Genomic DNA, 16,073 nt, shown 5'->3' with positions numbered 1-16,073 from the left:
CAGAATATGATTTCGTTTGTAAGGTTCCAGTGGGACTTTCAAACATATTTTTGTGCCTCTTCTTTGGTTAAGAAAAAAAAAAACAACAACAAAGAGATGATCTTTTTCCCTTTCTGAGAGCTAAAGGTCCTGGCCTTGAATCATAACTGAACAGTACTGCAGAAACCAGAAGAGCAGTACCACAGGAGAGCGTGACACCACATGAATCACCTGCAGTCACCTAATCCAAAGAAAATCCATCTCATTTTCAGCTCCTTTGATAAATTTGGATCCTTTGCCAACACTGCAATTTGCAGCTCAATCCATGCACCCCAAATCCATCATGGCATCCTAATGGAGAAATCCTGGGAGAAACCAGCACTGGTCTTAAGAGAGAGTTTGCTTTATCACGTTGTGGTGAGCCACCTGCCTGCCTGTCTGCCTTGATGAGCCTTCCAGCAGGTAACAAAGGGAAAGAGGTGGTGACAACGTTGGCCATGCCAAATAGGAGGTCCTGCTGTCAACATACTGATTCAGCTTCACACACTGGTCTGAACAGATTGCAGTTAGCCTAAAATTGAGGTATAAATATACACAAATATGTACAGTACACAGACAGGAAAAGAGTTCTGCATTTGTAACATCAGGAACCTTAAAAATACTGGCAGGTTGGTTGGTATCTAAACCCATCAATTTGCTCTCTAATTTACTGGAGTAAGGAAGCCAAGATCTTCATCTAGGGAGGGCTACACTGGAATAACAGAACTCAAAAGTCAAAGCTCCTTCCTCTCCATCTTCACCACCAGACTGTTCCGAGTGTTTGTCTCGTGACAAGAGGGTCGATCACAGCTTTTAAACTCATCCTCAGAGGAAAAGAAAGAGGAAAGCCAAACTGGAGCCATCAGCTGCAGCTTTCTTTTTGCTGAATGGTCTTAATGTATATACAGGGGGGGGTGTGTGTGTGCATCTAATGTAGAAAATAAAGTTGCAATCAGTTCGGTATAAATACACCTAACCCATTAATTCTGCCACTGGGAAGGTAACCATGGGTACAGCTCTTCTGAAGCAAGGTCTGTGCAAAGAGGTCATTAAAAATCATCTGATCTTAAGTCTTGACATCATCCATTCGAGTCCTTGGCACAGTCTGTGAACAGAAAGAGAGAGGTTTTGAGGAATATAGGCACTGCTCAGGAGAATTCCTTCAAAGATGAGTCATAGAATGGTTTGGATTGGAAGGGACCTTCAAAATCATCCAGTTCCAACTCCCCTGCTATGGGCAGGGACACCTTCCACTAGCCCAGGTTGCTCAAGGCTTCATCCAGCCTGGCCTTGAACACCTCCAGGGAGAGGACATCCGCAACCTCCCTAGGCAACCTCTTCCAGTGTCTCACCACCCTCACTGCAAAGAATTTCTTCCTAATCTCCACTCTAAACCTCCCCTCTTCCTGCTCAAAACCATTCCCCCTCATCCTATCACTACAAGCCTTTGTCAAAAGTCCCTCCCCAGCTTTCTGGTAGGCCCCTTCAGGTACTGGAAGTCTGCTCTAAGGTCTGTATTAGACCTTACAAGGTCTCTGTTCCATGGCATCAATGTAAATTCTTCCTAAGAATTCCAGTTCTGACTGAAGGAATAATTTCCAGGAACAGTTCACTCTGAGCTCACCAGAGTTCCTAGATCTCATTATGTAAGTGAGAGACTTCACATCCCAGCACTTCAAGCTATAAAATGAACCTATCTCTAATTACAATTATTCTTAATAAGCCTATTCTTAATAGGTCATTCCAACCCCACCCTCATGAGGCCCAAGTCACAAAGTTTTATCACTGTAAGGTGAGGCTGTGGATTTGATGTGAAAGTTGTTTTTTAGATCATGACTGATCCTAAGTCAGCATCTTCTGAGAACAAAAAGTTAGTTTTTAGATCATGACTGATCCTCAGTCAACATCTTCTGAGGCCAAAAATCTTCAAGTGTAAGATTACTATTGCCAGGGGAGGGATTTGTGTTAAAAACCACAATAAAACCACCAAATCCATTCCAGAATCCCCCTCTCCAGACAGGAACAACTCTTACCCCTCTCCAGTTAGAGCACAGCATGCCTGAATGTGCCACTGGTGATCCTTAATTGAAGTCAGCTTCAGGAACTGAGAGATTTCAGCTACTGTCATACACTCTTTGACATCTTGCTTGTTAGCAAAGATCAGCAAACCTGCTTTTTTTAAGTCCTAGGGAGAAAGAAGGGGGAAAAAAAGCTGATTACAACCATCCTTCAGAGGTAAAGACATGATTAACAAAGTGAAGAAGCTCAGGTCCTAGCAGAAGCAAAGCCCTGAACTATACAATGCTGCAGGCTGACTGCCATCCACCTTCAGAGAACCCTTTGATCCAGCAGCACAAAAGTCCAACCTTTGCCTAGGATGCTCTCTGCAAAGCCACAGACAAGACTTTTGTGCTGTTAGGATCAGAGGTAGCCTGTACCCTATTTAACCCTGACCTTGCAGGCTCCTCTGCATTCTCCTGAGCCTGGCTTTTATCTCCACACCACACTGTTGTGTGTTGGCACACTCTTCAGATTGATGTGAGCACCAGATCAGCCCTGGTGAAACCTCACCAAGCGTGCCTGTGAGGCAGCCCTGAGGCTCACCAGAGCCAGCAGCAGGCTCTCCCTGTACACAAACCCTTCAAGAGGGAATCCCACCCCTTCCCAAGCATTGAGAGTGCAGCTGACAGCAAAAAGCAAGCTGCAGCAGTATTTTATTTAGAGGAAACACAGAACTTGCGGAAAAGCAGCATTTGCACTGCTTTAGAATCAAAGGAGGGATGTCTGCAGGAACAAGCACATCACAAAAAAAACTCCTTTATCAGGTCCATGAAATATTTAAAACGTCAGAACTAAGTATGTGAGACACCTCAGGCTGTGCTGCCATTCAGTGAGACCTGGATGGGCTGGAGAGTTGGGCAGAAGGGACCTCACGAAGTTCAACAAGGGCAAGTGCATGATCCTGCACTTGGGGAGGAAGAACTCCCTGCACCAGTACAGGTGAGGGGTGACCTGCTGGGAAGCAGCTCTGGGGAGAAGGACCTGGGAGTGCTGAGGGACAACAAAGTCCTCATGAGACAGCAAAGTGCCCTCATGACCAAGAAGGGTAATGGTGATCTGGGGTGCACTGTGAGGAGTGTGGCCATCAGGTCAAGGGAGGTTCCTCTCTACTCTGCCCTAGTCAGGCCACAGCTGGAGTGTTCTGGGCTCCCCAGTACAAGAGGGACAGGGAACTACTGGAGAGAGTCCAGTGGAGGCTACAAAGATGGTGAGGGGCCTGGAGCATCTCTGTGAGGAGGAAAGGCTGAGAGCCCTGGGGCTGTGGAGCCTGCAGAAGAGCAGCTCCAGAGGGGAGCTGAGCAATGCTCAGCAAGAGATTAAGGACCTGTAGGGGGCAAGAGGATGGGGTCATACTTTTGTCAGTGGGGCCCAGGGACAGCACAAGGGGCAAGAGGCACAAACTGGAAGCCAGGAGGTTCCATCTGAAGAGGAAGAGAAACTTGTTTGATGTGAGGGTGCTGGAGGCCTGGAGCAGGCTGCCCAGAGAGGTTGTGGAGTTTCCTTCTCTGGAGAGCTTCCAAACCCATCTGGGCGTTGTGATGCTGGGCAAGCTGCTGTGGGTGCCCTGCTTTAGCAGGGGGGGTGGACTGGATGATCTCCAGAGGTCTCTTCCAACCCTCACCACTTGATGATTCTGTAATTTAGCAGCACTGTGGGCAATCTTATTTTATCTTATTACTTGGAATGACACTAGTACAATAGTACACTTAGTTCTGTGTCCCTGTGACAACAAGAGGCAGGAAGCCAAGAGAACTCTACTCACTTCAGTGCCTATCAGGCACACCAATTTTTACAAGCATTAGAAAGAATTCACAAACAATTTCCTAGTCCAGAAAATAGTTGGAAGTGACCTGGGCAATTCCATTTTTCCTTCACAAAAATTCAATTGACTGGTTCAGCTGAAAGAAAAAGCCATCAAGGACTGCAAGGAAGAAAAAAAAAAAAACAAACTATGCTGAGTAAATATTTAACTTCCAGGTCAGCTCATGTGTATTGTTGTTCTCTTCAATCATCACAGCATCTGGAGTTAGCAGAATATACTGAAAACATCCTGCTGGAAAACAATAGGGCACATTTACTGTGAGATGAGGGCTCTGAGAGCACAGAAAAGAGGCTCCCACCAAGGAGTCAGGGCATTCATGCTGCTGGGAGTTCCAGACTTCCCTCATTTCAAATTCAGTTTGTTAGCAACTTCTGCATCTTCCTTCAGAGATTAGATGAAGATCTTGTTCAGAGACCGCAACAGACTGCAGAGCTCAGCTCTGACATTCTGACAGCAGCAGACTCAATAGCAACTGTTCCTTCCCCATGCACATTTAATGTTCCCCACACCCCAGAAAGCCAGACCTACTTTAGCAGGTGTTACTAAACACAATTTTCATTTAAATGCCAAAAATCAGAAATTCAAGGCAGGAGGCAAAGCACTTGTTGCTTCTCAAATGCTTTAGATTACCATGAGCACCCAAAGGATACACTCAGGATGCCTTTGCCCTTCCTGAGGTCTAGTAAAGAATGCCCCAAGTTTAAATATAGAACACAGAATGGGCTGGGTTGGAAGGGACCTTCAAGATCATCTAGCTCCAACACCACTGCCATAAGCACAGACATGATCACGCTGGGATTCTCTTTCAGTGAAGCACTCAGAAGTTGAAAAGCCACTTTTGTGGGAATTCTCTGGAGAAATTTGTATAATTAGTTTACAGCTTTATTGGAAGGATCACAAGGCAGAGCTTCCAGCAGGACCAAGACAGCTCTGATCCACTATGACCTGGGAGAACATGACTGCCCATGTTTGCTTGGGCTCACTGGAGAGGCTTTGCTGCCTTCTTGTCTGTCTCCAGCTTGCAGGTGTAAGTGTGAACCCTTCACAAACAGCATGACAATCTGCTTCCCTTAACATGTATCACCCAGACCTTTACCCACAGCAAGTATGAAAGCAGAGAAAAGAGGGGGTCCACTCACCTCATGTGCTAACATTTTATAGAGCTCTTCTTTAGTCACAGAAATTCTCTCTCTGTCTGTGCTGTCCACAACAACTATCACAAACTTGAAGAAGAGAGAAGCGATTAGTCAGAACAAACTCTCCTTCCGGCCAGGCTCTCCTCAGCACAACACATCACTGCTCCCATCAGTTATCCAGACTGGATTATCAGATATCATGGAACGATAAGAATTGTTTTGGTTGGGAGAGACCTTTAAGATCATCAAGTCCAACCATTAAGCCAGCACTGCCAGGCCACCTCTCCCAGCCAGAGTCTGATTACCCAACACAAGCTGCTGGTTTACAGCTTGTGCTGTGGTTTGCACACAAAGGGAACTCTGACACATCCTTTGATTTCCCATTTTCCATTTTCAAGTGAAAATTTTATACTGAAAGCAACTGTCTCTCTGTAATCCCAGATCTGGTTTTGTTCTGAGGGTGCACAAGGATGCCTCAAATACTTTGCTGCAGCCTTGAAAAGGTAAACTGTATCAGCTTTCTGCTTGTACTGACAGGCAAAAAACATATTTTAAAGGGATTTAAAAAACCTGCAAGCTCTGTACTTCAGAAGCATACATGCAGACACACATCACAGCATCATACAGGGAGCACAGGAGAATAAAATTAAATTATTACAGAAAAGAACTTTTTTTTTTAGCCAACACCATGACTTTTTAAACCATATTTGATAACACATAGGAAGCCCTGACTTAAATCATTGCTTTAATAAAGTTCAGGCTACATGCTGCAACTTCAACAGCTAAAGGAGTTCTTAAAATTCTTGGAGGTGCTTAAGGAAGATCCCCTAAGACCATGGGAGCTTGCAAGACTGAGCTCCTAAACCTTGGAGGAATACTGTTGGCTTTAAGTCTTACTCCCAAGGGGTCAGACAGAGCATCTGCTGCAGAGATAAGAGCAGTCACGGTCCACAAAAGGGGACCTGTAGGCACAGACATCTGCAACGCCAAGACAAACTGGTGTCCAGTCCCAAAGGTGGACACAGAATCCTTACAAACAAGTTGGTTTGAATTGGAACATCCTCCTATGCATCTCAGGGAAGAGCTGTAAGAGTGAGCTTGCTGAGGAGACCTCAAAAAACATCAGGAGAGGAGTAACTTCAGGTAGTTAACTCTGGGACCAGCCAAGAGAGCCCTCCGGAAGTGCTGCCGGCACAGCTCTCGGGCCCCGGCAGCCCTTTGGCCAGCAATGGCGAGAGAGCAGCCCCGCGAGGCTCGTGTGCTCACCTCAGTGTTCGTGTAGTAGGTGTTCCAGGAGGAGCGCAGGGACTCCTGGCCGCCGATGTCCCACATGAGGAAGCGCGTGTTGTTCACCACGATCTCCTCCACGTTGCTGCCGATGGTGGGCGAGGTGTGCACCACCTCGTTCATGGAGCTGCAGCGGCCACACGGCACCACGACAAACACAAGCACAGACTTGTTTGGGCTGGAAAGGACTTCTGAGATCACCCAGTCCAACAGTCAACCCAACACCACCATGGCCATTAAACCCTGTCCCAAAGTGCTGCGGCCACGCGTTTCTTGAACACCTCCAGGGATGGGGACTCTGGAGAGTCCAACAGAGAGCTACCAGGATGAGGAAGGGACTGGAGCACTGCCCTGTGAGGAGAGGCTGAGAGCCCTGGGGCTGTGCAGTCTGGGGAAGAGAAGACTGAGAGAAGCTTTAATCAATGTTTATCAATATCTGAGGGCTGGGGGTCAAGAGGAAGGGGACAGGCTCTGCTCACTTGCACCCTGGCATAGGACAAGGGGCAATGGAGAGAAACTCCAGCACAGGAGGTTCCACCTCAACATGAGGAGGAACTTCTTCAGTGTGAGGCTCACAGAGCACTGGAACAGGCTGCCCAGAGAGGTTGTGGAGTCTCCTTCTCTGGAGACTTTCCAGACCCATCTGGATGTGTTCCTGTGTGACCTGTGCTGGATTCTGTGGTCCTGCTCTGGCAGGGGGGGTTACACTTGATGATCTTCAAAGATCCCTTCCAACCCCTGACATCCTGTGATCCACCACCTCCCTGGGCAGCCTGGACAGCACCAATCCCTGACCATTTTTGCAACAAAGAAATTTTTCCTATCTCCCACCTAAACCTCCCTTGGTACAATTTCAGGCCATTTCCTCTCTTCTGTCATCTAATACTAGGGAGAATGGACCAACCCCCACCTCATTCAAACCTCCTTTCAGGGAGTTGTAGAGAGCAAAGAGGTCTCTCCTCACAAGAGTCATTTATTGTTACTGAACAACAATAAATAAAAACAGCAATGAAAACGGACTCTGAACTCTGCAAAACCCAAATCACAGAGCTGAGAGAGCTTTCATGGACCAAACTCTACTATAATGAACTAAATCACAAAGCCGAGAGATTTCCTTCAGGAGCTGTTTGAAGCACTCAGCTTCTCTCTTTCCAGACCAATTCTGGCACACAGAGGAGACAGAGCAGTTGTTTTGCTTCAAGAGTGTGGTCAAACCACAAGATTTCCAAGGCTGCAGAAAAACAACTCACAGTCCAGCTCCAGCAAACATACTACATCTCTCCATGCTTCTAGTACAGGCCACTAAGAGCACAGTTTCTTCACAATTCAGTTACTCAACAGCCAAACTTCCTCCTCTGCCTCCTCCAGCACAGCCCAACACTACTTTTTGGAGACAAAGCATAGAATGGTTTGGGTGGGAAGGGACCTTTAAAGCTCATATAATCCAAACCCCCTGCAGTCAGCATCTGCAATTGGAGCAGGTTGCTCAGAGCCTCAAACAACCTGACCTGCAACGGTTCCTGGGATGGGACACCTCCCACCTCTCTGTGCAACGTGGGACAGGCTCTCACCACTTTTTCCAGTCTGAATCTCCCTCTTTCAGTTCAAACCACCACTCCCTGCCCTGTCACAGCAGGCCTTGCTCACAAGTCTGTCCCCAGCTTTCTCATCAGCTTCTTTAAGCACTGAAAGGCCACCAGAAGGTCTCCAAGATAAAAAAAAAAAAAAAAAATCAAATACATTGTTTCACAGACTGCAACAAGACCACCACTTTCACATCAACAGTGACAACCACAGGTGTCTTCTGGATACTTCTAATGTTCAGTTTATTTACATTCCTCTGTCTGGACTATGCCAAGACAATTAGAATTAGCTCCAAGGAGAACATCAAACACTTCCAGAGAACTTCCTTAGTTTTTTTTCTTTTAATCTTGATCTGTCTTTTCATTTTAACATGAATATTTTCTGAGGCTTCAGCAGAGCTTTTAGTTACAGTGACAGCAATTTGAGACTTGTAACAGTGCTGGAATATTTCCTTAGAGAATTGAAGACATAAAGGGGAAGGAATCCCAGTTATCCAGTGTCTTAGCAGCATATAACAAGAAACCTTCTCACCACACACATGTGAAGGCAACTATAGAGAAAAAGGGAAAGGGAAGGATGAGAAGAAAGAATCATAAAATCAAATCTAGGCTTACAATTAAAAGCTGCCTGTGGTTGATTTCATATTAAAAAAAAAAAAAAAGTCAGGCTTAAGTAGAATTCTTTTAATGTTTGGAAGAGATGTATGATGGTAAAACACTGGAACAGATTGCCCAGGGATGTGGTTGAGGCCCCATCCCTGGAAACATTCAAGGACAGTGTGGACCTGAGCAACCTGCTCTAGTTGGAGATGTCCCTGCTGGCTGCAGGGGGGGTGGACAAGGTGACCTTTGAGGGTCCCTTCCAACCTGATGCATTCTGTGAATGCCCCTTTCCTTGACCAGACCTGGAGCCTTTCACATTCAAGCTGCTGGTATCTCACTGGTTGCAATAGGATAGGTGGATTTTTCCCTCCTCTTCACTGAATTAAGGGCAGCATGAAGCTTAATGGCATTTTCAGACATTTTAGCACAAAATCCTACTGCTACCTGAGGGGAGAAAATAGATCTGAGAACAAGAAGCAGCAGAAATGAAGTGTGTGTGGAGCTGCCATGATCTGTTAGAAGGATCACCACCCCAATGTCTGTTGTCACCCTTCATGACATCAAAGCAATGGCCAGGGCACCAACCAACACTAGCTGTGCTGCTAGTTATCTCTGCTCATCTGCTATGAGAACTGGAAGGAGCTGGATTTAGATGAGACATTAGGAGGAAATTTTTCCCCATGAGAGTGGTGAGGCACTAGAAGAGGCTGCCCAGAGAAGCTGTGGAGGCTCTAAGCCTGGAATTGCTCAAAGCTGGGCTGGATGAGGTCTTGAGGAAAGCTGGTCTAGTGGAAGGTGTCCCTGCCCATGGCATGAGGTTGGAAGTAGATGACCTTGAAGGTCCCTTCCAATCCAACCATTCTATGATATCACTTCTCAGCTTTCCATTATTAAAGTAGGGCCAGGCTTTCAGTAATGGAGAAAACCAGATGTTAGGAAAGGTTAATGAGAACAATAAAGATGATCCTTTTAGGGACATATTCTATGAGTTAAATGTGTTAATTCTTGCTCAGGAAACTTTGGTGCCACAAGGATATGGTAAGAGTGAAAATGGGATGTGCACAGATGGAGGTAGGGTTAAAGGAGGAGGAACAAAGGACAGTACTCAGAGCAGGAATACGAAAAGAGAGAAGGGGAAGTCCTGTTGAGCTAAAAAGAGTATAAAGGAAAAGGAGACAGTGAGATCCACTGTACAAAAGGGAAAGAAAAACATTAAGACTGCAGAAAGGAGAAGAATCATGAGACACTTGTGGAGGAAGCAGAAAGACACGGGCAGCATTAAAATGCACCAAGGAGAGCCCTCAGCTGCAGCAACTACTAGTTGTAAAAAAATATTCTTCCTTCTATTTATGCTTCTTAAAATCTCTCACTCCTGATCTAACTAACAACAACCACCCTCATCTTTCCACCTTCCCTGCAGAGCCTGCTGGAAACGCTGCACGAGTTTCATGTTTCAGGGAGCCAAAAGCAGGCCACAACTTGATCAAACCCAAACACTGTAAGAGAGCATACTTGGAGTGTAGCACTGGGACCAGTATGGCCACATCACTGGACTGGAATGATTCCTGATATCAACTCAGGAATGCTTCCTAACGCCACACTGCTTCACATGAGAAACCACAAACCTGCTGCTGTTAAAAACAGACCTTGAGCTGCTTGTCCCACCTAGAAGCTTCTGAGCCCAGGGGCAATTTTGTAGCCTTTTATCAAAACACAGCTGAGGAGCAGCGATCTGAAGCTCACATAAGCTTCACGTGAACCAGCAGCAGGGCTAACCCCAGACAAACACCAGCCAGAGCCACTGGGAGAGGCAGAAGCTGCACAACAGCTGGACTGCCCCCGGCCACAGAGCTACACTGCCCTGAGCTCAGCCAGCACTCAGCTTTCCTCTTTCATCCTCTACCAAACACAACATGGAAGCACACCTTGGGACACAAGAAGTCATGGCAGGGAGAGGGGAGGCTTTGCTGCTCCTACAACAGTTTAGTCTTCACATGCTGTGGCACTGTCCTGTGGCTAGACTCGATGCAACCATATTTTAATGAGCTGGCCAACAGCCTGCACAGTGACACCAAAGGCAGTTGTGACAAGCTGGGGAGGTGGCTCTGTGTGAACCTCATGAGGGGCAACAAGGCCAACTGCAAGGTCCTGTAACTGGGCTGGGGCAAATCCTTCACTATCAATCCAGAATGGAAAGCTGGAGAGCAGCCCTGTGGAGAAGGACTTGGGGGTGCTGCTGGGTGCAAAGCTGGACATGAGCTGGCACCCAGCACTGCCAGCACAGCCCCAGCTGTGTCCTGGGCTGATCCCCAGCAGTGTGGGCAGCAGGGGCAGGAGGGGATTCTGCCCCTCTGCTGTGCTCTGCTGAGACCCCCCCCTGCAGTGCTGGGGCAGCTCTGGAGTGCTCAGCACAGCACAGACAGGGACCTGATGGAGCAGGGCCAGAGGAGGCCACAGCAATGCTGGGAGGGCTGGAAGCCCTCTGCTGTGAGGCCAGGCTGAGAGAGTTGGGCTTGTTCAGCCTGGAGAAGAGAAGGCTGCAGGGAGACCTTCTGGTGGCTTTGCAGTGCTTAAAGGGCAGAGAATAAAGCTGGGGACAGAGTTTTGACCAGGACCTGCTGTGACAGGACAAGGGGTGATGGCTTGAACTAAAAGAGGGAGATTCAGATGGGAGGGAAGGAAGGAATTTTTTGCTGCTGAGGATGATGAGATGCTGGCCCAGGTTGCACAGACAGGCAGTAGGTGTTCCCACACCTAGAACCACTGTAGGTCATGCTGTTTGGGGTTCTGAGCAACCTGCTCCAGTTGCAGATGTCCCTGCTGAGTGCAGAGGGATTGGACTAGAAGAGCTTTAAGGTCCCTTCCAACCTAAAGCATGCTATGATTCTCTGATTTAAGTGGTAGAAGCACAGTAATGCAATAAAGAAAAGCTCTGACCAAAACCCTACCCATACAGAAGGCAAAGCAGAGCCCTTTCCAAACTGCAAACACACGCTTTGACCCACTGCCACCTCTGCTCTGCTGTCACCTCCAGCTGGATGCTCTCCAAGTAAAAAAAAAAAAAACAAAAAAAACAAACAAACAAAAACCAAAACCCAAAACCCCCAAACAAACCACCCAAGGAAAAGCAGCAAAAACCCCTTCAGAGCAACATACATAGAACAGACACCTCAAAAGGCAGGAGGTGCAGCTGCAGACCATACTTACAATTGATAAAGAATGGTGGTTTTGCCTGCGTTGTCCAGCCCAACAATGATTACTTTGTGCTCTGAAATGAGAAAGATCACCAGTAAGTCACAGGGTTAACTTTGCCATCCTGACAACAACAAGGCTAACGGTGCGCTTGCAGAGCGATTTCCCAAGCACACACTGCACCAAACTTCAGCTGCCACGTTTCACAGGCCATACCTAAAAGCCTCTTTGCCTGCAGAGCTGCACAACCCCCTGTAGGCTCCATAGCAGGTCACTGACTGTAAATTTGTCCCCACCTGCTCATCTACAGGAACAATTTCTGAGAGATTACAGGTGGCTTTTTTTTCAGTCTCAAGCTGGAATCCTTCTCTAAGCTTCCACACAGACTGGAGCAGGCTGTTGTTTCCCATCTCCCCAACTTCAGCAGCTCACCAAAACACACTTTAAAAGTTCACTTCCAAAAGGCTGCTCCTTCACTACATCCTACAACATCCTCTCTTTGCAAACAGCTGTTAAAGACACAAGAGAGACATGGACCTGATGAAGCAGGTCCAGAGGAGGCCACAAAGATGATCAGGTGGCTGGAGAACCTCCCCTATGGTGACAGGCTGAGAGAGTTGGGGCTGCTCAGCCTGGAGAAAGCTCCAGGGAGACCTTAGAGATACATTTCTGCATCTGAAGGGGACCTACAGGAAGGCTGGGGAGGGACTGTTTAGAAGGACCTGTGGGGATAGGATGAGGGGCAATGGTTTGAAACTGGAACGGGAGATTTAGGTTGGACATCAGGAGGAAGTTCTGCACAATGAGGGTGGTGAAACTCTGGAACACGTTGCCCAGGGATGTGATTGAGGTCCCATCCCTGGAGAAATCCAAGATCAGACTTGATGTGGCCTTGGGCAGCCTGATCTAGCTGGAGGTGTCCCTGCTGACTGCAGGGGGGTTGGACAAGATGACTTTTGAGGGTCCCTCCAACCTGATGCAATCTGTAAATCCCACAACAACACTGATGAGCAGGGCGATCCACCTGTCTCCCTCAGCATCCTCTTTTTCCTTTTGGCAGGTTTGGAATTGTGAGAACAGATTTTTGCCCACAAATATTTCACAGTAGTCACCCAATTTAGTTTTAGGTAAACCAAGGAGTCCTACACAAACTCCCCTGGCACATATGTGAGCGCATTTGGGAGCTCAATGCCAGAATCAATGACTGTTTCTGTTTAGCATCTTCTCTCCCATTCAGCACAAAATGGAATCTGAATTCTACAGCTGCTGGTGTCAAGCCCACACCAATTTATGATTTCTAGGACAAGTGAGTGCTGCCTGCTCTTGGTTCTAGTACACAACTTTCCCCTGCACAAACAACCCCTGCCTTCAACAGCACTATTCATGCAAGTAAAAGCTTTGTGAGAAGGGGCTTTCTTCCACCCCCTCCCCAGTGGTCCTCAAGGGCAACAAAAAGCCATTATAAGTCTGCTCAAGCTTCAGACAGCCAGAGATCAATTTCTCCTGTCAGCAAAGTACCCTTGGATTGATTTATCACCGAGGAGACAGGGAAGGGAGAGGGGCCAGGTAAGTGGGGTTTCTCTCGGTTTAGATTTTACCAATATTGTGTGGTTTTGCAGAGTTGTCTGATGGACCATCAAACAGAAACTCCAGTCTTAGGCACTTTGCAGAACTGCACAATATTGTCAAAATATCTGCTTACCTGACCCCCACATAACTTAGGAACTTTTGTTTCTGGTGTGGTGTTGCCAGCATAGTAGAGGTTAGGAAAGCAGCTGGAACAGGAGATCTGAGGTGGGGCTGGAGGCTACAAGACAAAAATGTGTTGTTGGATTTGCACCCAGTGTTAACGGGCATATAATTGGGACATTCAACAGGCGTGGGGGAGCCTACTTAAGTTCACTGCAAACCAAAAGTAAAACACCTTAGAAACAAACACGGGGTAAGGGCGTCAGCGTGTGGAGTATAAAGTCAGAGCTCCCATTAAAACCTCGCTGTTGGGAGCCAGGCGTTACAAATCCGAAGGAACTTCTAACCTTTACTCCATACATGAGCAACTTTGCCAGGTACTGAGGTTTATCGCTTAATGTCACGAATAAAGCACACTCTGCAGATGACGAGACGAAACTACGCGCCACAGCGCCAACACGGCTGGATTCTCTCGGCACACCTCAGTAACTAAGCAGCCACCTTCCAGCCAACCAGCCCGCCTGTGACTCGGACCAGGGGGGAGAAAAGGGTTAAAGTCCCCCAACTTCTCCGGCCGCGGCTTGTCCTCTGGGGCTACCCCCCAAGACCCTGGGCAGGGCTGAGCGACTGAGGCCACATCGCCTTTTAGCCTCAGTGGGCAAAGCTGGGCTGGTTTAGCAGGGCGGGCACCCGGCTGGGACCCACCTCGGCCGCCCCTCAGGGGCTGAGGAACCGCCGCCGCCTCACCCGGCCGGGGCTCGCCCTCAGGCCCTGCCCGGCACCTGCGCGTCCCGCGGCCGCGTCCCCAGGCCACCTCCTTCTCCTCCAGCTCCGTCCCCTCACCCTGATGGTTGAATAGCCTCCATATCCTGGTGAAGAGGATCCCCATCCTCGGCCGGGGCAGCTCCGGGCCTCGCCGGTTCCCTCAGGGGGTTATCCAGTCTTCCCGGGGCGGCGGGCGGCTTCAGAGCCCGGCCCGGCGCCCGCTTTGCCGGGGAAAAGGCGGGCTAGGGCCTCGCCTGGCCTGCTCAAGCTGGGACATCGCCGCCGCCACAGCCGCCACCACCCCGCTCCTCTCGCCTCAGCGCCGGCCGCGGAACGAAGGAGAAACCGCGCCGCAGCGGCGCCCTGCACGGCCACCGTAGGGACGGGGCGGGCGGGGGCGCGCGCGGCCCTGTGACGTCGCGGGGTGCTGGCCGCCATTACGCGGCTCCGCCCTAGCCCTTCGCTGCCGCTCGCAGGGGGTGTTCGGCCTGGAGAAAGGAAAGCTCAAGGGAGACCTTCTGGTGGCCTTTCAGTGCCTAAAGTGGCCGATCAGAAAGCTGGGGACAGACTTTGGAGTAGGGCCTCTTGTGACAGGGCAAGGGGTGATTGAAATTGCACCAGGGGAGGTTTAGGTTGGACATGAGGAACAATTTCTTTGCTCCCTGGGCACTGGAACAGGCTGCCCAGGGAGGTGGTGCAGTCACCATCCCCGGAGGTGTTCAAGAAACCTGTGGCCGTGGCACTTCAGGACATGGTTAAATAGCCGTGGTGGTGGAGGGTTGATGGTTGGACTCCATGATCTTAGAGGGCTTTGCTAACCCAAACAATTCCATGATACTCTATGGCTCTGCTGGAGGGAGAATCTTCCAGTGTTTTCTTGCATTCAAGATACTATAAACTTGCATTTCCCAGCCCAGATGTGTGTCTTCTTAGGAATCTTGTTAATCTTGACTGAAAATGCTAACACATGAAGCTGCTGCTAAAGCTGTCCACAAACAATACATCCTAGAATCATAGAACCATTTAGGCTGAAAGACTTCTCAAAGATCATCAAGTCCACCTGTTAACCCAGCACTGGCAGCTCACCACTAAGCCATGTCCCTCAGCACCACATCTGCATGGGTTTGAAACCTCTGCAGGGATGGGGACTCTACCACTGCCCTGGGCAGCCTGGGTTAGGCCCTGACAACCTTCAAGGGAAAGAAACTGTTCCTTGTGTCCAACTTAAACCTCACCTCCTGAAGCTTGGAAGCATTTCCTTTTGTCCTGTTACTTGTTCCTTGGGAGAAGAGACCAACCCACACCTGGCTTCAGCCCGCTTTTAGGGAGCTGTAGACAGCAATGAGGTCTTCCCTCAGCCTCCTCCACACTGAACACCCCCAGATCCCTCAGCTGCTCCTCACCAGCTCTGCTCTCCAGACCCTTCACCAGCTTTGCTGCCCTTCTCTGGACCTGCTCCAGCATCTCAATGAAGCGAGAGGCCCAAAACTGAACCCAGGATTTGAAGTGTGGCCTCATCAGTGCCTGGTACAGGGGGGACAATCACTCCTGCTGGCCACACTATTGTTGATCCAGGCCAGAGTGTTGATGGCCTTCCTGGCCACATGGGCACACTCTGGTTCATCTTCATCTGGCTGTTGACCAATGCCCCCAGGTCCTTTTCTCCTGGGCAGTTTCCAGCCAGTCTGCCCCAGAATAAACCTCATCCCAGTGGCCTTGGCCCATTGATCCAGGCTGCCCAGGTCCCTTTGTAGAGCCTTCCTCCCCTCCATCAAATCAGCACTGACACCCAATGTAGTGCCATCTGCAGACTTACTGAGGGTGTCCCAATCCCCTCATCCAGATCATTGATAAAGACATTAAACAGAACTGTCCCCAGCACTGAGCCCTGGGGAACACCACTGGTGACCAGCCACC

At 48.9% G+C, this 16,073-nt stretch overlaps 1 protein-coding gene across 2 annotated transcripts; it reads right to left on the bottom strand.

Annotated features, from left to right (window-relative positions):
* Positions 1-598: 598 nt before the first annotated feature.
* On the bottom strand, positions 599-14,280 carry ARL5A (ADP ribosylation factor like GTPase 5A). Of its 2 annotated transcripts, none has more exons than XM_054380891.1 (6): positions 14,235-14,280; positions 11,718-11,778; positions 6,304-6,451; positions 5,041-5,124; positions 2,052-2,203; positions 599-1,123 (listed from the first exon to the last, which is right to left on the bottom strand). In XM_054380891.1, the coding sequence occupies exons 1-6, from the start codon at positions 14,278-14,280 to the stop codon at positions 1,075-1,077; spliced, it is 540 nt and encodes a 179-aa protein (XP_054236866.1). In that variant the 3' UTR covers positions 599-1,074. The 2 variants fall into 2 exon arrangements, with proteins under 2 accessions (XP_054236866.1, XP_054236867.1); XM_054380892.1 differs by lacking the exon at positions 14,235-14,280 and adding an exon at positions 14,097-14,114.
* Positions 14,281-16,073: the final 1,793 nt, after the last annotated feature.

This window comes from Indicator indicator, chromosome 5, assembly GCF_027791375.1.
Source record: "Indicator indicator isolate 239-I01 chromosome 5, UM_Iind_1.1, whole genome shotgun sequence".
NCBI lineage: Eukaryota > Metazoa > Chordata > Aves > Piciformes > Indicatoridae > Indicator > Indicator indicator.
The sequence above is the reverse complement of the archived record's forward strand: the minus strand, read 5'-3'. Positions and strand labels throughout refer to the sequence as shown.